The sequence below is a fragment of the Haliotis rubra genome, unplaced genomic scaffold (assembly GCF_003918875.1).
Source record: "Haliotis rubra isolate DU_JTF1 unplaced genomic scaffold, ASM391887v1 Scf588, whole genome shotgun sequence".
Lineage (NCBI taxonomy): Eukaryota > Metazoa > Mollusca > Gastropoda > Lepetellida > Haliotidae > Haliotis > Haliotis rubra.
Genome location: NW_025767288.1, coordinates 240,142 through 265,719, shown reverse-complemented (window position 1 = coordinate 265,719; position 25,578 = coordinate 240,142). Strand labels below are relative to the sequence as shown.

General features: G+C 39.1%; 1 protein-coding gene across 3 annotated transcripts; it reads left to right on the top strand.

The window, feature by feature from the left end:
* The first annotated feature begins 1,593 nt into the window (after positions 1 to 1,593).
* Positions 1,594 to 25,573, top strand: LOC124254955 (EF-hand calcium-binding domain-containing protein 14-like). Of its 3 annotated transcripts, none has more exons than XM_046688795.1 (15): positions 1,594 to 1,845; positions 3,115 to 3,296; positions 9,251 to 9,396; positions 10,339 to 10,437; positions 11,194 to 11,316; positions 12,022 to 12,117; positions 12,848 to 12,940; positions 14,473 to 14,580; positions 15,223 to 15,345; positions 15,480 to 15,575; positions 17,500 to 17,641; positions 18,534 to 18,608; positions 20,186 to 20,299; positions 20,835 to 21,038; positions 22,928 to 25,573. In XM_046688795.1, exons 1-15 carry the CDS (start codon positions 1,721 to 1,723, stop codon positions 22,954 to 22,956), a joined length of 1,755 nt encoding a protein of 584 aa, XP_046544751.1. In that variant the 5' UTR covers positions 1,594 to 1,720; the 3' UTR covers positions 22,957 to 25,573. The 3 variants fall into 3 exon arrangements, with proteins under 3 accessions (XP_046544751.1, XP_046544750.1, XP_046544749.1); XM_046688793.1 differs by lacking the exons at positions 1,594 to 1,845; positions 3,115 to 3,296 and adding exons at positions 5,353 to 5,681; positions 7,130 to 7,278; XM_046688794.1 differs by lacking the exons at positions 1,594 to 1,845; positions 3,115 to 3,296; positions 18,534 to 18,608 and adding exons at positions 5,352 to 5,681; positions 7,130 to 7,278.
* Positions 25,574 to 25,578: the final 5 nt, after the last annotated feature.

Sequence of the window (25,578 nt, the reverse complement as noted above, 5' to 3'; positions counted from 1 at the left end):
ATTCCAATTAGGATAGTAGTGGTGGTAGTGGTAGAAGTGGTGGTGGTTCGGTAGCAGCAGCAGCAGCAGCAGTCGTAGTCGTAGTCGTAGTAGTAGTAGTACCACCCCCACCACCAGCACTAGTAGTATAATCTGTAGCATCTGTTTTACAGTATTGCTGAAAAATAGGTCACTCACAAGCAGCATAGGACAGAGGTTGTAGCAGTAGCGGTCGTTGCTGCGGTAGATGTTGTAGCAGTTGCTCAGATGTAGTATTTGTTGATGTAGACGCCGTAGTACATGCTATAGTAGTTGTAGCAGTTGCAGTACACGCTACGGTTGCTGCTTAAGACGCTGTACCCAGGCATATGTAATAAGGATCACCAACAGTCAGACCCCAAATTTTCAAACAGACTGTTTCAACATCAGATATCCACTTGGTAAGACTATTCAACCAAGTCCAATATATACAAACATTTAGAGAAGTTACTGAGAGACCGAAATTAGAATAAATGTATTCCATATGCACATGTTTAGATTTTAAATAAATCTTTTTTTTTTTATACTTGTACCTTGGGAAAAGTCCTCGATTGCATGGGACGTAAGCGTGGGACATGCTTTTCTCCTATGCCTGGTAATAGCTTGTGATTGTGGAGTGAGTGAGTGAGTTTGGGTTTTACGCCGCTTTTAGCAATATTCCAGCAATATCACGGCGGGGGACACAAGAAATGGGCTTCACACATTGTACCCATGTGGGGAATCGAACCCGGGTTTTCGGCGTGACTAGCGAACGCTTTAACCACTAGGCTACCCCACTGCCAGTCGTGTTTGTGGATGATATGGTAATAAAATCAAACATCGTTAGCGTTTTGTTAAAGATTTGTTCTATCTTTCATGAAACTACAAATCGTTTTCAAAACCCACATTGCTATCGTAAGCAATTAATTGAAAAGGTGTAATGAAGACGCGAACGTTCTGTCCGAAGAGAACTATTGCGTTTTCATTGTGTAATAGATTAACGCTTAGGCTCTGACTATATACGATTTGGAGAGAAACAAATAAACCCATTTAAATTGAAAAGGAGCCCCAGTGAGATGAGAGATTGTTTTTCATTTACGGTTTTAGCATTGCAGAGAGGGCAAGGTAGTAGGGAAAATACATGTAGTGTGGTTCAGGGACTGTGAGACAGAGTAATTGTGTTCATGAGTCAACTAAACACCTTTAATTGACTCCTAAACTTGCGATGTCATGAATATTCAGTTTATTGTCTTCTTAACTCGCTATTAAGGTGGGTATGAGTTTCAGAATAAAACCAAACAATGCCTCAATGAACTTCACAGGCAACCATAAAAATAAAATCACATGCGAACTTTGGCTCAATACATAACAGATGGGAGCCTTATGGGAATTTACCTCAGGGGAGAAATCGTTTTCACAAAACAAACGAATATCAATGCAGATATTATAAGACTTGTATTTACACATACTATTTGATCTAAATCATCATACATCATCATACATCTCTCTCATTAAAAATCGGTATGAATGGTGCAATTTCGAAGACGCTGCGAACGGGTAAACAAATACTACTATCTCACGAACTAATCACCCCCTTAAACGTCACATCACCTAAAGTTTGAGTTCGTGCGTCTTACATACCTACGTGGACCAGTATGGATATATTGTGATCACAGCGCAGTCCTCTTCATAAATTTATCGTCTAAGAGCATTAACGATCAAAATGAAACCAAGAAACGGAGGTTTGAAAACTTCTAGCCAGGATTATACCAACTTACTCTACTCTGACTCCGACAGCGATACGCCAGATCTGAAACTTCCTCCTTTGAAGGGCAAGAAACCCAGAAAGTAAGAGTTTGATTTTATTTTTAATGTCGTCATCCAATTCGAAAATTTTGTCTGCGAATGATTGATAGTTTGTTGTTAGTATTGTTTACCTAGTATTCGATAATGAGCCTAAACCTGAAAAACTTCCTTGTACGATACTAGTTTCGGAAAGTAAACAACTAGAGTTGCTTCCCTTGACAGATCAATCAGTGCTTGTCGAGTGTTGTGTGTAAGCGTCATGTGAACCGGCTGTCCATATCATATTGTGAGAAGATAAGAACGTGCCATGCGTATTATGATAACATGTGACAAAATATTCAATATTGTATTTTACGTAGGTTTTCCCAAACGATTATATCTCTCTCTCCACCGTAAGGACCGAGTACGTGTGTGTATTTTTTAATAAATTATGACAAAGTTGCAGATGTCGAGTTTTGTTGTTTTAGAATATTAGTTATAGGATCCTGTGGTCTACCAAATTCAATATTTATGATCATTGCGTGCTTAGTGGTAAAATATTATTCATCTGATTTTCCACGGTGTTTGGAAAATTTAATCTGACATTAATAGGCGACACACCTTCGAAAATTTATTCCCATAATTTGCTTATCAATATTCAATACCAAAAAAATGTTGATGGAAGTTGAATATGATAATTCTCTGTTTGTTAAAATTGTGTGTTCCAAATGTGTCTTTTACACCCTCCTTCGTCTTTCGAAAATGCCATATATATGTCACCTTCGAAAACTGTGTCATAATCTGAGTATCTGTGTTCAATAAAAGAAAAAAATGGTTGGTCGAAATTGAATATGATGATAGTTCTGTTTTTCTTTTTACATCGTGTGTTCCAAATGTGACTTTCATAGTGTCCTTCGTCTATCAAAAATGATGACTCGATTCGATTCTTTATTCAGTGAAGACTTGGGCTATATGCCCCTCGTCATCATTTTACACTGTATACAGGGTAGAATATGGCTATCAATTGAAATATACAGAATTTTTTACATTTACAAAAGGAGGCTGGACAAAACATTCGGTACTTACATGCAAAACTTAATGTATTTACATGACTATCGGGGTGTCGTGTGTGTCACGGTGAAGAATTCTTTTTGATCGGTGAAATTGCAATACAGGTTAAACGTAAGGTCAGGGGTGATTTTCATCTCTCGAAAATCACAGTCCTTTAAGTATGTAATTCGAAATGTCATCCGAGGAAAATGCCATTTGAATCAACATCAATGAAAAACAGTGAGTCTGTTATTTATCATGTCTGTTATTTTCGAATTCCAGGAAGAAAGGTTCCTACAAGTCGGTCGTATCCGGCGACACAAGTGTGTGTCCATTATGGACAATGTTAAAAATCATAGCCGTGATCGTTGTCTTGGCAACTGTGGCAGTGCTAGGTGTCGTGTGTTATTGGCTAATGGGACAGGTGTATGAGATGAAGTCCCAGCTACAACAAATACAACAAGGTAGGTATATTAGGCCATCCCAATGCTTCGTCGTATAACCACCCCATGCTCTCAGTAACACGTTTCTTTGCAAATTTCAATAATTTTGTGAACATATATGTATGTGAAAATTTGCCATGTGAACGGATTTTCACAGTACGTTTGTACGTCTTGTTTCATGAGTGAGTGAGTTCGAATACTGAGCGCCTCAGCCCGAAAGTAGTTACATAAAACCAAAAAACATTGACAACAGAACAGTAAGGTAAGTATCCAAGACCAAATATCTAAAACGAACTGCAAATAAAAACGGACACCATATCTTGAAATACATTTATTTCAATAAACGCATATGAATTCATACACATATTCGCATTTTTTTTAGATTGGTTCAAGTAAGAAAATACCAGAAATAAAACAAATACCTGCTCACCAGAGAACATACAGGGATTAGGAAAGGCAGGGGCCATTTTGCACATTAGAATAAAAAATGGCCCATTAAAATTTTGAAGTTTACTATTGATACAAGGACAGTGGCCCATTCTAAATTCAGAAAATGACTAATAATCCTGAAAATGGCCCATTGTCAAAGTTGTCTATCCCAATCCCTGAACATATGTCATTCGGATTTAAGTTTTTATCAGGAATTCATGTGGTAACGAGAGCAAGATTTATTATGGTATCTGACCGTGAACATATCCGCATATTTACATGTCAGACTGGAGCTCGTCCTAGCGTGTGGCCTACCGCGGACATAGAAATACCCCGGCGCCATCGACCAAGCCTTTAAAAATCGAGATACGAAAATACCACATATACATGGTATTCTGCAGCTGTATCGAAGAATACATACATATTGATTCATGTTGTAGGCAACTGCTTTTATTGCATCGAATCAATAGTATGTCAAATCTCACTCATCACCTAGTTGTACTGACGACCAGCTGTTGATCGACCTATATACGAGACCTAAAGAAGTACATTGACCGAATAACTGATGTACCGTATTATCCAATCAGTCCTTCGCCTTCGGTAAGGTACAAAATAGTCACCTTTCGTGAAGAAGACTATTGGATAGTGTGCGTAACGCTATTGACGGTTATAAGTACGAGGCAGCCCGTTAGGTGTGTGGTCAATGATACTTATCAACATCAGAGGCATGGTCTCTGTCAACATCCACAAATCGTGATATATATGTAACTTTGTGTGACATCAGAAAATTGTAATTAATAAGATGACCGTAAAGCGTATTACCTAGAGGGTAAGGTTTTGAACAAAAGCCGCACCGGATATAACTAATTTTAACTAAAACCAGTTTACTTAGCTATGGGCCGCGCTCAGCGAAAGTCCACTTTGTTCGATTCAGCACCAGAATGTCCAGTGATTAATATAAGATATTTATATAGCGCACACATCCACGCAACTAGTACATGCTCAAGGCGCTGGTATTTTTGTCCCTTGGATGCCAATCTTAACGGCACATCTATTATCAATCTCAACTCCCTGGGGAGCATACAACTCTTGCAGCCACGAGGCGCACCGAGTTATTGCGGCTTTCCCACCCTTATGAGGTACCCATTCACAGCTGGGTAGACTGGGACACATAGTTAAAGTACTTTGTCCAAGTTTACTGCACGTTTCTGTACCCGCAACTAGGTGTTTGCACGTATACATGTGGCCACCATCTGGCCTTATACCAACGGATTCGTGGGTCCTTTTAAGTGCACAGGGTTGTGTACTGTACACTAGGGGTGTGAAAGAGTCTGCACACAAAGTTGACTCCAAGGTTTTCACACAGGTGGGCTCGATCACGTCACCTCCATCAGCAACAATCAGCAACAAAACCTTGAATTGGGGTACGATGACATAGATTCAACCAAGAGACGGAGCATGACAACCCAATCCATGTAGTCGTCTGTTACGATAAACAATATTTATGTCAGCCTCACTTCTTGTGCTGCGAGAGAGTTACCATTGTTGTCAAAACGTCCATAAAATCACACGGGCAGCGCTGTGTAATTTTAGCCAATGGCGTGCAACGACTCATTCTCTCCCTTCCTGACATTTACTGCTCCACTTCCGGATGATAGTCCGACATGAAAAGTCGACGACATCGCTACCTATCGATCTGGCACTGATGTCAAAAATTCCTCCATGTCTTCTTGACCCGTCAGGTTGTTGTGTTCGTTGTCGACAGTCTGACAAGCTGGAGCCCTCAAGTAGAATTAATGTAGATTTTAAGCCGTCCAAAAAGATGAAGAAACGACGAGAACTCGATGCGCTTGTCACAAACGGGAAATTACCGAGAAGAAAAAGCAAAAGCGGACACGAATTACTTCGTTCTAACGATTCCGACTCATCAGAGGTCGAAGAATTTTCCGTCCCTAATGGCAAACAGAATGGGAAAAAGTGAGATATTGTTTTCGTCATACATATGTCATGAGTAATGAATAATTCATGCCTTGTCGTTCAGCCTAATTCATGATTCTTTCCTGAGGTTGGCTCATTAAAAGAGAGTTATTGATTTTCTGAATACTTAACATTATATCGCAGAATCCACATGCTGTCGATTCTATGTCATATCTAGAAAAAACAAGTATATTCAGGTTTTTTTAAGGTAAATTGTTCATCATGTTATTACGTCTTGATGTGTAAACATGAAAACCCCAAAACAAGATCTACTGTTGAATGTATATAAACATGTTGTGAGTTTAACACTTGGCCTGACCATTCATAGCAACAATTTCAGCAGGTCTCTAAGTTTGATGCATTGAACAAATGTTAAGGGACAGTAAGTTGACCATTCTGGAATTCTAGCAGTAATAACAGCATTACATCTCCAGCTTATACGACTTTGCTCACCTTACACCATGAGAGAATTTTCTGCTGAAGAGACCAAACCACAGACATGTCACATAACCAGACTCTCTTGTTTGGAAATAAAATGTACAACAACCATGATAACAAGACAGGGACCTAAGGCAAGCCTTTTGCTGTATTCATAGTAGTATGGTGTAGTGGTATTATACATAGTCTTGCATATATACATAGATATACTACTACAGCTGCAACTTCTTGGCACTATAGCTTATCACATCAGAAGCTCTCTGTAAGACCTACATGGCAGGACTTGAAAGATATATCTGCAAATGGAAATTATAATTTTTCAAGCTCTAAGATATTTTCTCACTGTTGAACATTTCTCTCTTAGTTTAACTCTAATAAACATAAACCTGCCTGAAGCCAGTTTACATTGAGTCAGTTGCACTGTGTGTGGCTCCATTGTTTTGTTTACGATTTCAATCAGGCATAAACTAAAGCTATGACATCACAGACATTTATTTCATGCATGATTTGAAAACACAGAATTGTCAACATACTGTCCCTTTCAGCACTGTTTAGTGTATATTGTATGGCCAATGTTTTTCCGGGGAGGAAGGAGACTAATTCTTTTGAAGGCCCTCTTTGAAAACTCTTTATACATTCCGTGCCTAGAAGCTCTTGGTAAAATGGTAGCAATTGCAATTCAAACAAGATAGTCATGTTGATATATATTATATAGTCTTGTCAAAATGAATTATGACTTGTTTTGTTGGCATGTGTAAATCATGGTGTATTTGTTTTGGAAAAATTAACTAGATTATTAATATTCTGGCCAGTGAGAAAGGTCAACATGGTTATGGTCGAGTGTCATCGTAACATTTGGCAAACCAAAGTTAAATCTTTTGAGCAAGTTGATATTTAAAAAATATGCCTATTGAGAGATGTTCATGGTTAGTTTTTAATTTTTCCAGATCGTAAATACTATCTGAATTGATTTATTAAAAATGATTCATATTCTTCTTTTCATCTTGTAGATGGATTGGATTTTGTCCATGCTCTTCCTGTGTAGCCTTGCTAGTGTTTGTTGTCATGACAACCTGCCTTATAGCCTGCGGGGGGTTAATATGGATGCATTTTGAACTTAAGAGAGACCTTGACAATCTAAGAGAGAGACTTATTGCAGGTAAATGAAACTCAAGTCTCTAATCCCAACCCACTTGCCTTTGACATGTTCAAGGTTCTTGAGAGAGATGGTTCATTAAGCGTGTCTTATAATTATAAATCATAGCCATTTGACATATTATTGAAAAGCTACAGCCATAGGGTATATTATAATGTTGATAATTTGTACTGCCCTATTGGGCAAGCGTGTCTTATAATTATAAATCATAGCCATATTATTGAAAAGCTATAGCCATAGGGTATTATAATGTTGATAATTTGTACTGCCCTATTGGGCAAGTTCAGAAATTGCCTCTAGTCAAGCAATTACAATTTAATATTATCATAGATCTGTGCAACCCATTCTAGATCCATGTAGTTCAATTGCCTGTGTCCATGTCAAGTATCATTATGGATTTTGTTACAAGAACATCAGTAGCTTTTATTACCATGATCGCTGGACTATGTACATGATGTAGACACCTGTCGCATGTCTACTTAACATGTTAAGATCCATGTTAGAAATTGGTCTTCAGCAACTGATGCTTGTGGTAGGCAGCAGCATTGCTTGTTATAAGAGATGACTAACTGGAACAGGTGGTCAGTAGTGTTGGGAATTGGTTTCAATCTTATAATTGATGATTGGTTCTTTACAACCGATCAATCGTCAAAAATAATTGGTTAGCGTCATTTATCAAATTTTCCTGGTTATGTTTGTTAATGCACAAAAGGTAAAGAAAAAAACATGTAGTTCTTTCGTTTTCTTTGCAAATTGCACAAAATGCATTTGCAAATTTCACATCTTTAAAGGATGTCTAGCATGTTAGGAACATTAATTTCATGGAGTCTTTAAAATAAATTCAATCATGAATTGGAAGAGCTTGTAGTGCTAATGAAATCTAACAGACAAAACCAACCTTGTGAAAAATATTGTTATTGCAAACAAGTGTTCCAAAATTGATTGTGTTCGATTATGAGAAAACATGATCGATTGCTTGGTCGTTTTGTCATTGCGACCAATCTTCGATTGTTTCAATTAATCGGACCACCACTAGTGGTCAGGCTTGTATCTGTGTTGACCGATTACGAAGATCGATGCTTATGGTGTCAATCACTGGAAAGTCAGTCCAACCCAATTAGTGGTTGGTTTTAACGCTATCTAAATTTTCATTATTATTATTATCAGACATGGTTATTTACATATTGCTGTCATATAACTGGAGTAATGCTTATTCTTTGCATTGTTGGACAACAAACAAACATATCTAGTAGGTTTTATTGTATCAACAAAGTATGACCCTTGAAATTAAACTTGGTAAAGGTATTCATGCTTGTAGCTTCTTGATCATAATACTGTTATAGTTGTGGTACATAGTACACTTGTTGTAGTACCTTATGTTGCCTTGTATAGAATCAGTCCATATAGCTTGTTAGGTCATTACAAACTGGTACTGAGTGCATATATAGTCTAGTGTTATCTCAAGCTGCATTACATAAGCACACACAGACACTATGGAGCACAAAAGCATGTTTAAAATGACATGAGACAATACTCACTCACCCACACAAGGGCAGTGGGGTAACCTAGTGGTTAAAACGTTTGCTCGTCACATCGAAGACCCGGGTTCAATTCCCCACTTGGGTACAATGTGTGAAACCCATTTCTGGTGTCCCCCTGCTGTGATATTGCAGGAATATTGCTAAAACCGGCGTAAAACTAAACTCACTCACTCACTCACTCAGTCTCTTTGACACTGGAAAGTCATTTGAATATTAACCAGATTTGTTGTTATGAACTCCAAATCATTTTCCTGACATGTCCAAATGTACATGAGCTTTTATTTCATATGATGAATTATATAATAATATAATTGACGTTCACATGGCAGATCACATCTTCTCAGTAAGTTGTTAAATGATTCAAAGTTAACCAAAGTTCATGTGTCATGTTGATGTTTACATGCCAAATGTAGCTGTGTCTGTGCTATGTTCAGTGGAGTCCCGTAACCAAGGTGCTCCAGAAGAGTTTCAGAAGTACCACAGTCAGATCCAGTCCATCAACAGGACTGTGCAGGACATGCAAACAGGTCCCCGGGGGATCGGCAAGATCACAAAAAATCTCACAACTATATCAACTCAGGTAAACTGCCATGGAGCTAACGAGGGATTCTTTATGGAGGTTCTTACTGGACTCTTTACTTTGATAAAAAGAACATGTTGAATACATGTACGGTGAACTCCCTCTAAACCGACATTCCCTGTAAACCGACATATTTATTTGGTCGCGAATTTGTCCCTATATAATATCATATAGGAAACTCACTCTAATCTGACATCCCTCTATTCCGAATTCCGACACTTAAATCAGTGGCCTTGTATGATTGAATACAACTAGCATGATCAATACAGAGATTAACCAGTATTGTGATATACTGTATATTAGCCAATTGCTTGTCATTACCGGGATGCCTAGGTTGTCATGGTTACAGTATTGAGTTATTTGTAGATCTGAAAGGGAGTGCTGGAGCTACTTTTCAATAGTTGATTGTTCAATGTATTTCATTTTCTTTTCGTTCAGCTCTATTTTCAAACCCTGTACCAGTTCATTAGTCAAGAGTTATTTGGTTTCCTCCAGCTTCCATTGGTTTTTCTGTTTATTTTGGGGGTGTTTTTTTTGTAGGTAAAATAAAATGATTTAACTGATCCTAACAGAAATGTGTATCAAGTACCAGCAAATGTATGGAATGGACACAGAACATTTTTTTATTGCATCTCTGGAGATGCACAATAATGTTGTTTGTACCAAATTCTTCACAGTTCCTGTAATTAAAGTAATTGCTGAATCTTACTCTAGGGTGCCCTAAACTTCATTACTCTCACTCTTCCTGTAATTCAGGGTCAAGCTAAAACCCTGGATGCTTATTAATTCTTGTTAGCGGTTGGTGTTGCTGCCTAGTGTTTCCACAGTTCAGGCAGTCAACGAGTTGTTATGTAGAAGATGGAATAGTCTGACTTTTCCCATCTCTTTGTAATAAAAGATAGAATCTTTGAGAGTAATGTCCCTTGTTCATGTTGTTTCTAGCTGTCCAGTTTGAGTCTGACAACAGATGGGCTGATGGAGAGCCTCAAAGCTGCTCCAGAGCTGAAAGACCTGCCAACAAAGTTTGATACACTCACAAGTGTAAGTTTACAAGTTTTGACAGTCTTTGCCTTGTTCACCATTTGCCTGTGATCCATGTACCTTGAACTGAGTACCAGTACGTTCATGGTCTTGTTCAGATGTTGCGGTTTGTAGTCATCATTTGACACTCATGAAGATCCAGGTTAGAATTCGTGTTCAGATACTCATGCTTGTCATAAGAGGCGACTAACAGGATTGGGTGGTCAGGATCGCTGACTTGGTTGGAACATGTCATTGTATACCAATTGCTTAGATTGATGGTCATGCTGTTGATTGATTATTTCAATTTCTATTGATTATTTACAGACTGCTGCCATATAACAGGAATATTCCTCAGTGCAGCGTTAAACAAAACAAAAACAAACATCATCACTTTGTATTTTAGGCCATAACAGTTTCAATGTAATCCAAGTTAAGTTTTTGCCATTGATATTATATTGCTGAGTCCTGTTATGGATGAGGCCAACTCCCAGGGTAGTGCCCAGTCTAAGTAGGAAGATGTAAATATACTTTCAGAAACTTGAAGTCCTTAAATCAAATGTGTATCAGAAGCTGCTGTTCAAATGTTGACATTAATAGTAAGATCGATATTAGAGGTAGAATATTGTTGACTCGTCCACATTGCACTTAAATTCACATTTTGGATACTGGTTTGTTTTTTTTTATTTATACTGGACATCTTGGAATCAGTGCGTTTTGATTTTGTCCTGATTTGTCCCATGAGTGATCGGTGCTGTGTTTCCTTGTGTGTTTCAGAGTGTTGCCAGTATGGGAAGTGACATCCAGGTAGCTAAGAAGGACCTTAGTACTCTCACCGATTTTCAGAAGTCGGCCGAGCAACAGCTGAAAGATCTGACAGAGAGAGTGACAACTATGGAGGTAAAGTTGTCTTGACCCATTCAGTAGTCACATCTTATGTCTACCGCTGTGATATGGCTGGAATATTGCTAACAGCGGTAAAACTAAACTCACTCATCTCATGAGGCTCTTGAACTGATCGTCCATTTGTTAATAGTTTAAGTTCATGCCACACTTAGAAAGGGATATTTTTCTAACAAAAATACTCATGCCAGTGGGTATTATATGTAGAAAGATATGTGTAGTTTTGCACAAGTCTACTGGACAAATGCAGAAAATGAACATGTAAGTTCAATTCATGCACAGTATGAATGACAATTCTGGAATTCAGAAATTTTAAAGGGCATTGTCCATCTGCAAAAGAATAAAAGACAAGCATTTTTACAGCTGTAAATTACAGAAAGTTTCAGAAAGTTTGTATTTAATGTACATTGTAATATGGTCAGAATGTAGAATTCATTCATCTATTGTTGTTAGGAGTGGTGGGCTAGCCTAGTGGTTAAAGAGTTCACTCATCACAATGAAGGGTTCGATTCCCCACATGGGCACAATTTGTGAAGCCCATTTCCGGTATAACCCGCCGTGATAATGCTGGAATATTGCTAAAAGCGGCATAAAGCTGAACTCATTCACTCACTCTATTGTTGTTAAGGTAATGGAGAGAAGATGATACACAATTAATTCACCTGTTGTTAAAATAATGAAGATGGTTTGTGATTGATTCAGAGTAAGCCAGGCAGTTCCCTCAACAGCCCTGATGTTCAGCCTGGAAGAGAGAAGGGAAGTGAAGGGAGTAATCTGTCTGAAGCTGGAACTCTACAGGTACAGTCATTTCAACTTGGGAGGTGATGTGAGGTGGTCACTTCCTGGTCATTGCACTGCTTTAGCTGAGCACATCACTGGGTGCATATGTCCATTAGGGCTGCTACAATTTTGTTCAATTGATTGAAAATCGAACCATTATCACTATTTCGATTCAATATTTGAATACCTATTTAAATTATTACCACACAGCAAGAACGTAATTTTGACTCCAACTCAAGAGATTAGAGACTCTGGCATCGCCCAGTTTCGAGTGCTGAAAGAAGGTGAAACTTGATTGGCTGACGTCAGGCTAATTATCCAATGAGAATTGTTGTTAGTAGACATCGCCAAGTTGATGATGGATTTCAAGCTGAAGTCGACTCTGAGAGTTAAATGAAAAATCTGATGTTTTTACTTGTAAGAAGAATCGAATTGAAACTGATCAAATCAAGGATCCAATATCAAATTGAGATCTGGGTGAATCGTTGCAGCCCTAATGTCCATCACTGTATGGTGGTGTTAAACATTGCGTAGATGCTTCCCAGCTGCTGGTCATAGGACTGTTCAAGTTTGATTATTATGTATGCATAGTTAATCCACCATGATTTATTTCAAACCACTGTCCATATACATATAATTCAAGGTCTAGCATTGATTAATGTAAAAATGTCTTAGTATACAGATTCCTGTATTTTGATATGTAAAACACATATTATTTCAATTCACGGCCCTAATAAATTTGTTGTAGATGTTGACTGAGCTTAAAGAGGACATAAAAAAACTGAACCTCAGCCTTGTGGCTAAGATTGAAGCAGTGAACAGCAGCCTTTTAACACACGAGGTAAGTAAAACAGTCTTTCAGGAAATATATATGTTTGGACCATCAACTAATGAGACAGAGAGATATGTTTAGCCTTTCTTACTCCTGTACAAGGTTTGCCATACTATATGAACTTGTTTGTTATTTCATCCGACTTGAACTGTGTCATTCTTAGATTTAGCCCTGTTTTTTGGAATGATTCAGTAGCTTTCTGTGTCAAGATCTGGCAAATAGAATGGACGACCATTTTAAGTTGTTGTTTTTGTTCGAATTGGGCTCAAAACAGGGCTGTCATAATGAATAGTGAAAAAGTTACAGGGTATTGATCATAGAAGATGTATCTGGTTTGTGGCCCAAGCTGCTAACAGAAACATTTACCTGAAACATTAATGTGAAGTTCAAAAAAATAATGAAAGGTGTCTGTGTTGAGCTTGTCGTTAAGCCTTAACATAAGCATCATAGGTTGATGCAGGTTTGACATAGGTTTTCCACAGGCTTGATATAGGTTTCATGCAGGCTTGACATAGGCCTGACACAGGTTTGACTCTACAGGCAGTCTTGATGCAGGCTTGACAGTCTTGATGCACTTTTGACTTAGGTTTGACACAGTCTTGATGCAGGCTTGAAATAGATCTCATAAGGCTTGACATAGGTTTGACACAGTCTTGCTGTAGGCTACACATATGCTTGACATCGGTTTGACACATTCTTGTTGTAGGCTTGACATATGCTTGACATTGGTCTGATACAGTCTTGATGCAGGCTGGGCATAGGTTTGACACAGTCTTGATGCAGGCTTGACATTGGTCTGATACAGTCTTGATGCAGTCTGGGCATAGGTTTGACACAGTCTTGATATAGGCTTGACATATGCTTGACATTGGCCTGATACAGTCTTGATGTAGGCTAGGCCTAGGGGTGACACAGTCTTGATGCAGGCTTGACATATGCTTGACATTGGGCTGATACAGTCTTGATGCAGTCTGGGCATAGGTTTGACACAGTCTTGATGCAGGCTTGACATATGCTTGACATTGGGTTGATACAGTCTTGATGCAGGCTGGGCATAGGTTTGACACAGTCTTCATGCAGGCTTGACATATGCTTGATATTGTTCTGACACAGTCTTGATGCAGGCTGGGCATAGGTTTGACATTGGTCTGATACAGTCTTGATGTGGGTTAGGCCTAGGTTTGACACTGTCTTGATGCAGTCTTGACGTATGCTTGACATTGGTCTGATACAGTCTTGATGCAGGCTGTAGATAGGTTTGACACAGTCTTGATGCAGGCTTTTCATATGCTTGATATTGGTCTGATACAGTCTTGATGTAGGTTAGGCCTAGGTTTGACACTGTCTTGATGCAGGCTTGACATATGCTTGACATTGGTCTGATACAGTCTTGATGCAGGCTGGGCATAGGTTTGACACAGTCTTGATGCAGGCTTGACATATGCTTGATATTGGTCTGATACAGTCTTGATGCAGGCTGGACATAGGTTTGACACAGGCCCGCAGTCTCACTATTGTGTGTGTGTGTGTGTATGTTGTAGACAAGACTGAGTTTGCTGGAGAATTTCACTAGTCATCAGCAGCCCAGCCCAGCAGCACCAGCAGCAACTGACAGCAAGACTGAAGCAGTGAATGCACTTAAAAGTCTGGTAGGTTGTTTACTTGTGGTGGTATTACATTTACAGTGAATTTAGTGAGATATTGTCACACCTCAACAATCAGAGAACCTGATTTGTAATATATCTCCAGGTTAGTTGTTGTAAACTGTTGATGTAGTAATTCATCATATTTAATGTGTCAATTGTCAAAAGGACTGATTTTAAAGGTTTTCAGGAATTATTAACATGAGCAAATTTTTGACCAGGCAGAATTTCAGCCACTTCATTTACTTCTGGTGTACTTCACTGACCTATGTGTTGATCATGTCAGAAACCCTAGACTTATAGATGAAAGGAAAAGGAAAGTTATCAGCTGTTTCAACTTGTTCTTTTCAGAACAATTTCTAGTTTTCTCTGCAACTCACTGTGCAGAGTTGTCTCCCTTGGGCACATCAGAACCCCCATGATTGCTGGTTTGAATCATCTGTCCCCAGCACCATTATCTGTGCTTGTGTGTTTCATCACTGTAGTAAAGGTCTCCGATCTGCGTCACAGATGACTTTTCTCCCTCATTATGCTGACACGCTGTGATATAACTGGAATACTGTTGAAGGTGGCTTTAAACCCAACCCACTCAGTCGTTTGTGAAACAAATGTTTGAATGTAACAGTGTTGATATTTCTCTATTCCTAGCTGCTTAATGGAGCGCCTATGGGTTCCTCATCATCAGGTGACATGGCTGTTCTATCCGCGTTGTTGGGCAGGGTGGAAAACAACACCATTACGCTGACGTCGCTGAAGAAAATGTACACTCAAGTAGGTTCAACTCTAAAAGCATTCAGAAGTCTTCTTGTGTGTGTGTGTGTGACAACTTTGGTACATGCTTAAAAACATGTATATGACTGAAAACATATGTCAATCCCCTAATTAGCTCTGCTCTGGTGTTTCAGTTGCAGTCCAACATTGCCAGTATCAACTCATCACGATCATCTGTACAAGGGGAAGAGCACTCATCGCCTCCGACAGATGCATTGATCAGCATGGAGGTGAGTATCCTCATTAGGTTTCTGGGTTATGCTAGGTTCACACTGTCGTGCGATCCGTTACAAACGCCACAATTGGCCATTCGTAGCTGATCGTGGAACTTCTCTGAAATTTCAGGTTTGGATACGAGGTGATGCAAGTTGATTTGTTGTGCTTGGATGCGATATTGTCACGATTGGTTAATTTAAGGTGACACGATCTGTCACGATCTCGGCTCCCGTTCAGATACGATCATATACGTTCTGATAGGATTGTCCCGATCGAGTCCACGGTTGGGTCACGATCTGACACGATCACCATGATCAGGGTCACCGATTTGGGACGATCTGGTATGTGCAGGTACGTACCGATACATTCATCACGAACCGATGCGCTCTGTTGCGATAGGATATGATTGTGGTCGCGATGTCTTTCAAGATCACGATCGAGGATGATCACGATTTGAGCTACGATTGGACCCCGACGGGTATATATACAGCCCGACTGACCATGGACTTCATTGTTTCTTGAACTTCAACAGAGTGAACACTACAACCCACAACCATTGATGATGGCAGGAGTTGAGGATGATGACAACGTGACATTTGCAGTATTACTGTATGCTTACATTATCGCCAGAGAGGAAGAAGACGAGCACCAGCCAGACCAGCTACAGCTCCAACCACAAAGGGCCAGGAGAGTTGCAGTCTGGCACTTCTGGGTGCGACCATGGCTCAAAGAGGAGAGGAGACAACAGTTTGGTCAGTTTTCCTGCCTCCTACACACCCATTTGAGGCTGGAGGACCCAGTAGCGTTCCAAAACTACACAAGGTTAAGACCACAGCTCTTCGATGGCAAACACATTACCATCAAGAAATGACCCCAAACTGGCAGCCTGTACTTCAATTATAAGGGCTTCTTTTTGATACCACTCCCAGCTCTGGTGGATGCAGATAACAAGATTGTGTGGATCGAGCTTGATGGAAAAGGACACATGTCAGACTCGGAGCTGTTCAACGGCCTGGAAGAGGAAGACCTACGACTCCACCCACCCTGCCCTCTGACTACAAACCCTGATGACCACCAAGACATGCCCTTCTTCATCCTGAGGGATGACTCCTTTGCACTCAGGAACTACCTCATGAAGCCATACAGCAGAAGAAGGATGTCCAGAAGGAGAGGATTTTCAACTGCAGACTCTCCAGGGGAGGAGAGTGGTGGAAAATGGCTTTGAGATCCTGGCCAATAGATTCAGGTGTCTCCTCAGGACTCAAGAGCAGAAGCCCAACACTGTGAAGGATATAGTGGAGGCGGCAGTAACTCGTAATAGATCGTGAGCATGAAAAAGCATCAATGCTCGCATATACTCAAATCAACTCGTATCTGCTCGTGAGTCATTCATGTCAGGTCGTGAGCAATGGGACCAGACAGAGCGTCACAGATCGTAAGAGATCGCAACACATCTCAACAGACCGTAGTGTTTGTCTTGTCTACGATTGATTCCGATCACCATGATTTGGAACCACGATTAGATGCAATATGTTGCGCTTTGTTACGATGCAATATGATCTGATGCAATGATCACGATTGACAAGTAATCGTGTTGATCATAGAAATTTTTTGAAACCACAAAAAAAAATTCTACAATCAACACAATTACCATTACTAACCTCAAGATTTGATAGGATCACCACGTTTAGACCACGATTTCAATCGTGGCGCGAATCGTGATAGTGTGAACATAGCATTAGAATTGGTTCCTGAAGCCTTTGAATGTTCTATTTTTGTGTGAAACAAATCCTCTAAAACTTAGCCAGACATGTAGCACAAAAGTGACCAAAAAATTCCTTGAATCTCCCTGAATATAGCAGGAAAAGAAAACTGTTTTGTTTTTTGAAAGTATGCATTAGTTTTTTATACTGAATGTTCTCCTTACTGTCATTCCAGTATTTAAACTCCACTGTGCTGAGACTCACTGAGGATATCAATCACCTCTTCACTACAAATACAAAGTACAGGAACGAGCTGAATAATGTGACAGCTCATATAGCAGGAATCCTCCGATTTCTTAATGCACACTTCCCATCAGGTAGGATGTGTGGAGGGTTGTCTCCCTTTGAATCTTCTCCACAACAAGTCCTATTGACATACACTGTGATAGGATTTGCTATGGAAAAACAGGGCTACAGATAAGGGGCGTACAGGCGTAATGTACGCCTCAAAATCAATTAAGTACGACATAATATAAGATTTCAAGCGTATCGTGTACGCACATAAATACCTTTGTACGTCTAACATTTGATTTCCGTGCGTATCGTGCAAATGGAAATATATTTCGGATAAATACTTTTCAAGTTTCTTTTGCGAAACACGATTTGACACATGAGGAAACCCTGACAGTAGGAATCACTTGCGTTGCCATGCAACGATATGCGTCACTATTTTTCGATTGGCTAAAACTACACTGTTCCTATTTATGTCCAGTCGGACCTGACATTTCGCGCATCACACGGTCGCTCAGATATATTTCTCACGCGACTTCAAATACAAATACATGGTTGGAAATAGTGATCGATGAATCGTCCAGACAAACCACATCACCAACTCGCTCACACAAAAATATGTCAGTACTCCTTCAAAATTCTCAGTACACCTCCACTTGCAATATGATGTGTAAGTACACTCACCCCCCCCAAAAGTTATCTGGAGCCCTGGAAAAAGCACTGGTTCTGAAATCCTATTCCTCTTATATTCCTCATACAAGGCCTTATTTGCATGTTATATTTCAGCTTCTATCTCTATACTATGTTGTCTTTTGTTTTTAAGTGAACACATTTGGTTCATCATGTTTTGCATGAGAACTTTCTGTTGATGTTTCAACCTATTCTGCCTTTGTGTATGTGTCCCATCTGATATTATTTCTTCCTTTTGTTGCATGTCCTACTTCTAGAATATGATTTGTCTTTCTTTACTTCCTGTAGCTCTGGGTCAAAGTTCACATGCAACCATGGAAACGACACCTCAAACCCCAGTTTCATCTCCTGTCTCTGTTGAAGGTATCGGCTTATGGACATAAGCTAGGACATAGATATCATGCGTTTAGCTGGGTTACTTGTACTGTAGCAATGTAACACTGCCCTTTAACAGTGTTCACGTAATAGCGTCTGACCCTCTGACAAATCCGGCAGATTCGCCAGCAGTCCAATAGAAGTCTACAACCCGCCGACCCCAGTGTCTGACTCTATATTTCACAATGACTTTGACTGAAGGTGTTATATGTGACATGTGACGCTTGTTTGCTGTTTATAAATCTTTTGTTGATAATTTCATTGCCAATTGTAAGAAATGTAAAATCTGAAACACCATTCCTGTGATTTTCAGTGAACACTGCTTTAAACCTTAGAAACGTGAAATAGTATGTCAGTCTGTATCTGTCATGTGTTTTTCCCTGCATGTAGCGATGTATGTACTTTGAATACTTGTAGTAGTCTACAGTTTGATCCTGGCTATTGTTTGTAATTTGTAATTGTACATATTACTTCAACTTTGGGACGGGGCAGTGGGGGAGCCTAGTAGTTAAAGCGTTCGCTCATCACTCCAAAGACCCCAGTTCGAGTTTCCACATGGGTACAATATGTGAAGCCCATTTAGTTTTACGCCACTTTTACCAATATTCCAGCAATATCACGGCGGGGGATACCAGAAATGGGCTTCACACATTGTACCCATGTGGGGAATCGAAGCCTTCATTGTGACGAGTGAACACTTTAACTACTAGGCTGCTAGACTTTAAGCATGTTAAAGTACAAAAGAGTTTATAAAGAAAATAAGTAAGTAAATTGTAAATAGTTTCATATATATGTCATCTAGTGTTCTTTCTTTTTTCATTTACTGGGTATTTATATTTTTGACTGTAGTTTTTGTTCTCGTTTCTTAACTGAATGATCAGAAAGTAACAATTTTGAGTGAGTGAGTGTAGTTTTACGCCACACTCGGCAATATTCCAGCTATATGGCGACGGTCTGTGAATAATTGAGTCTGGACCGTACAATCCAGTGATCAAGAGCATGAGCTTTGATCTGCGCAATTGGGAACCAATGACGTGCAACAATCTTCAAGTATTAAGGCATGATGAAGACTCGAGCACTCTCTGGGTTGACTGTTTATCACCATTCCTGTATCATTACTTGAGTGTACTCTTTCATCGATCCTCTACGTCAGTCAGCTAGTTCACAGAGACTATCGATCACTCCACTGATCCAATCCATTTGGCTTGTGGAAAAAAATCCGATTTGAAAGAATTTGACAATATATTTGGATCAGCCATGACAAAAAGATGTCGTTTTACCTGTGAGATGAGAGTTGTGCTTATGCTGTACAGCAGTTGATGGGTCGGGTTTTTCATTATTTTTAAATAAACATCAGGTACTAAGTAAGGTGTGCTTGCCCAACAAAAAACACTGGACTGTACTTATGCCCAAATGGCCCCAAGTTTTGGTTCAGTAGTTCAGTACTATATACCTATGTACACGGTTGTGATGCTTTCACACAGTGCCAGTACTTATGTTGTTACCATCAATAACTGTATACTGTCAAGGACTGGAGTTCAATTAACATTTGTCATTCTTTATAGGAAACCTGTCTACACCTGGAAAAACACTTGGGAACACTTCTAGGGAAGCACCTGCGACTACAACTGTAAAGCCAACACCTGCAGTTGTAATCAAGGGAATCAACACCATGGCAGGTAATAAGTTGTTTGTTGCGTCTTTGGTTTGTTCATTAATGTCAGTGTTAGACAGAAGGGTCATGGTTCCTCAAAATGGTCATAGCACAAAGACAAAAGTCTATGCTAAAGTATGGGAGTTGCGATCAACTTAACACTACGTTCGCTTTGCGGATCGAAGCCCTGGTTTTTCCTAGGCGCAGCGATTACTTAGTATTAAACCAGTGTTTCAAGGAAATTTGCATATGATGTAATGAGTCTATTGTTTGACAAACATGGTTTCTTTTACATTTAGACTAGAGAGGATTTTAGTGTGTTTTAAAGAGTCTTTAAAATTTTCCTTATCCTTTGTTTCACAATTGTTTTGGCTCATGCTGTTGATTATCTGGTTCAGACTCCTACATCATTAAACAGCAAAAAAACAAACCCATTTTGTTTTGTCTTTCATGTCGGTTGGTACACATTAAATGTTCAACTTATAAGCTGCAGCAGTAATTTTAAGGGCTATCAGCTGTGTTAGTTTGAAATATCCTGCAAGCAACTTGCTCCCTTTCAGATCTCCAAATGTTTTTCAATCGCTGGGACAGACAAGGTGATGGCAGGGTAGATCCAGGCATCCTGCCTGACTTCTTAGGACCAGCGGCTCCAAATAAAGAACAACTAAAACCTTTCGACGCAGACAGTGACGGCAAATACACCATAAAGGAGTTTGCAGCAGCACTCGGTTTCAAATCTCAAACTGATCATACTGACACAACAGGTAAATATTCCAATTGTCACCATGAGGATTCATGGTTAGAATAGTTCCCCAGCAACCAATCCTTTTAATATACTGAACAACATTAGAAACGCACACCCATATAAGACGAAATATCCCCGTCAGACTGAAATGCACCCATGATATCTGAGCATTGTCAGTGCATTTTAGTGTGTGCTTTCTAATGTTGTTCAGTATATTTGAAAGTTTAAAGCTGTTAATATATTGAGTTGTAAGCCTTGATGACTTGATGGTGTGTCGTCTTACCCAGACAGCTGTTGTTCATTATATCAATCATTAATAGGGCGGTGGGGTTGCCATGTGTGTAAGCTTTCACTCGTCACAGCGTAGACCCAGGTTTGATTGACCCATGGGTACAATGTGTTAAGCCCATTTCTGGTGTCCCCCAGCTGGGATATTATTGGAATATTGCTAAAAGCGTTGTTAAACCATGCTCACTCTGATCCAGGCTCAATGTTTTGCAGGCCTATAGAATAAACCTTTGTGTGGCATTAAACAACAAACAAATTTTAATTGCTGAATTATCAAAACATGAAAGCATTGTCTCTTCCTGTCCCCTACCATGAAATGATATCACTGTGGTTACAATATTTTATCTCATATGAACCTGACAAGCTATGGTATTGCTTAAATACTATAATAAAGAGCAGTAATCCCCAAGGGAAAACTGGACCTGCGAAGATCCAGGTTAGAATTGATCTTCAGTTACCCATGCTTGTCGTAAAAGGCGAATAACGGGATCGGGTGGTCAGGCTCGCTGACTTGGCTGACACATGTCATCGTATCTCAATTGTGTAGGTCAGTGCTCATACTGTTGATCATTGGATTGTCTGGTCCAGACTGGATTATTTACAGACCGCCACCATGTACCTGGAATAATGCTGAGTGCATAAACCTAAACTCACTCACTAATAAAAAGCAGTTATCCCCAAGGCAATCACTTTTGTACATTGCATGGGTGGCACAGTTGTCTGAAGCACAGCAATTTGTTTTGCAGAGTTGTCTCCCTTCGGTACACTTGCAACCTCTCATTGTGGGTTTGATCTGCAGTTCACCTTATTTAAGTTTCTAGGTTTATCAGCATTAACCAATGCTCATAGGTGTCAGCAAAGTGGTAAACGTCTGAGATGTGCATCGGTTGAGTTTTTATACCAGCTTAAATGCAGGATCTGGAATACTGTTCAAATACTGTGAAGATCCGGGTTAGAATTGATCTTCAGCAACCCAAGCTTGTTGTAAGAGGCGATTAACGTGATCGGGTGATCAGGCTCGCTGACTTGGTTGACACATGTCATCATATCCCAATTGCGTAGATCGATGCTCATTATGTTGATCCCTGGATTTGTCTGGTCCTGGCTCAATTATTTACAGACTGCCTCCATATAACTGGAATATTGCTGAGTGCGGCGATAAACCAACCAACCAACCAACCAAACCAAACCAAAGCAGTGTTAAACCCAGCTACCTATAGTACACTCCACTTGCGGTTGCAGATCTGAATATGTTTCCAACAACCTATATATGGGGGTGCCGGGGTAGCCTAGCAGTCAAAGCATTTGTGACCGAGATATTCCAGCCGTGATGTTGTTGGAATATTGCTTAAAGCGGCGTGAAACCAAACTCAGTCAGTCAGTCAGTGCAGCAACCTATGCAGGTTGAACGAGGCAAAATATGGATTGGTAGGTCAGACTAGGTGTCTTGGTTGATTATGTTACCATATACTGTTGGTCATGACATCAATCACCGGATTTTCTGGTCCATTTTCCACTAGCTGGAATCCTGTTGATTTGTGGCATTTACCAACAAACAAACACTATTTTAGATGGTTACCATATTTACTTCTTCATAATAGTCATTTAATTATTTTGCAGAGGAAGATCTGGAGAAAATATTCGCCTGAAAGCACACATGAAGAATACAGAAAAGGATCTATTTTTATAAACAAGGATTATAATTGGTGATCATCAACTGGTTGTTCAGACATATATTTAGAAGAAATATCACCATATTTTTATTAACAAAATTATTTGACAAAATTGCTCATTATTCCTGTTACTAGAGCACATCAGAAGTATTGATTGGTATGACTAGATTATAATATAGTTGCCATGGTTACAGGAGTTCGTTGTCATAGTGAAGGTGTGACTGTGATAGTTAGAATTAGCTGCCAAAGAACACTGAATTTGTTAGTTATGCCTTAACAAGATGTATTTAGTTCTTGAATCATCTGGTAATAGGAATACTTCTCGGTGAAGAAAGAAAATTGGCAACTAAATACAAATGTAATTTTTCAATCCAGAATTTAGCTATTTTTAAAAATTGATTTCTTTATAAGAATAAGAGCAACAACACCCACCGAATTTTTGATGGTCTTTTCGGTATCGCCTTGAAAAACATCATGCAGAATGTGCCTGGTGGTAAAATTTACCGTTTCTCTCTTGTAATGATTCAATAAATGCTTCGTAGCCTTAAGAACAAATAGTTTCATATAACTTATGATTTTTTTTTTGCTTGTATGTATTAGATGAAAAAGTGTATTATGTTTCTGGTCCTTGTCTGAGTCATTTTCACCCCTCTGCTTCGGGTATTGTATATTTGCACTTTTTTACCCAAGGGCAGGTAACTCTAATCTGCTCTCTCGACAATGAAAACACATTAAATTACATTCTGTATGTGATGGAAGATAAGTGTCGTGTCTGTCCATGCACTTTGCGAGTATGTTGAAGTGTTAAGATGGGACGATTATAATTTTCTGTTTGGTTTTTCAAATGCCATTCAGATGTCACTTCGTTTTCATGAGTTACTGTGAAAAGTGCATTACAATAGGGAGAAAACTAGATGTTTTACTCCAGAGTTCTAAAATCATGCCGTTTAGGTATGTCTGGTAAATCATACATGTGAGCTTGTCAACAAATAAACTGTGCATTTTCCTGTCATTGTTTGTGAAACCAAAAGACCAGAAACATATTTTCCTTTTTCACCTTGTTAATTGAATTGTCAATATTGATATATTCAACTTCTCATTTAGTGAATGATTGGCGATATATCCAAGGTCACAAGACACATCACAAAACAAGTATATCATGAGATGTAGAAGTGCTGAATCTGTGTAAATAATATCAGATTGAATGCTTACTGTGACACTGCCTCTGTAATGAGTTGTATGCTTGTTAAGATTTGTGATAAACAGTAAATAATGTTTCTCCTGGTTCCATTCACTGATGTTAGAGTCTGTCAGGGCACACTGGGAAACAATGACCGCTGTATGTATGAGGTAATGAAGGATACTTTTGTCCAGCCTCGTATGATGATTATTATGTTTTAGAGAGTGTACGCACCTAACAAATAGATGTGTTCTTGCGTGTTGAAAGTGTTTGCACTTCTCCACACGGCACATACATTTTCTTCGATAAATGTGGTAGTTTTGGATATAAATGCTAGAAAGAACAGATGTGAACATCTGCAGTTTTGTGCTTTGTAAATGTCCAGCCAAGTTTCTGTAAATCCAGTGACTTTTCTGAATCATTGTTCAAGTTGGCTGAAAAATATTTTGTCAGTCTCAGACTTGTTAGGTTCCAAGACCATCAATTGCTGATAATAAGTCTTTTAACTTATCTTAAACAATATGATCTTGACAACATTTTCAGACTTTCTGCCATGATATATTGCTGAAATATTGGCAAAAGTGGTGTAAAACTAAACTCACTCACTCACTTTACAGACTTGACTAAATTGAACAAGGTCATATGGTTAGTGACCCCTGGTAGTTGAATGGACAAACAGGACCCTCACTCACCCCACATCCAGGGTGTAAATTATAAAACGGTACCATCAAACTAATTCAATCTCCAGTCTGGTTTATTTAGAACATAACATTTGTTAGCAATTTCAGTTCAGACATTTTACTGAATATGTTGAAACTTGAAGCAGTTCTGTTAATTACATGATGATGTGCCCAGGAGGCACATGTAGAGGAGAAATGAAAATCAACAACCTGTTCTTTATGGTCAACGGTTCAGTTCAATTTAAGAGATGTGATATACCTCTATATTGGAGATTTGTTCCATTAGATTTACAAACAGCAAGGCATGTGTCTACTTTGTTTAGATGTGCATTGTATATACTGGAAGATTTGTGTTCGCTGAAGTCTCTGTGAATTGTTATGTGATGAGATCGAAGCTTTTTGATGTTAGTATGGAACATTGTGAGATTTTGTAATGTCTCCAGTTGTGGTGTAATGATTCTACAACTAAGGAATGTATCAACATATATTGATTTACAACTGTATAACAACACATATGAGTCAGTATATTATAGAAAATATAGGACCAGTTTATGAAGATTCTCAAGCACTTCCTGGTTGTCTATAGCACAATCTGCATAGTGTCTCCCAGCTTTTTTGTTTCTCCTCTGCAAGGCCATATAAAAGAAATGTTGTGGTTCCGATTACACCTCTTTACAATTTAGTGTAGGTAGGTAGGATTTTTTTTTACATTTTTTAAAAAGTAAAGTACAAACTAAT

Excerpts from the sequence above, each read along its gene's own strand:
- LOC124254955 (XM_046688793.1), top strand. The coding sequence starts at position 5,356 with ATGATAGTCCGACATGAAAAGTCGACGACATCGCTACCTATCGATCTG. Across the intron at positions 11,317-12,021 it reads AGAGAGTGACAACTATGGAG|AGTAAGCCAGGCAGTTCCCT; the intron begins GTAAAGTTGTCT and ends TGATTGATTCAG. Across the intron at positions 20,300-20,834 it reads GGGAATCAACACCATGGCAG|ATCTCCAAATGTTTTTCAAT; the intron begins GTAATAAGTTGT and ends GCTCCCTTTCAG.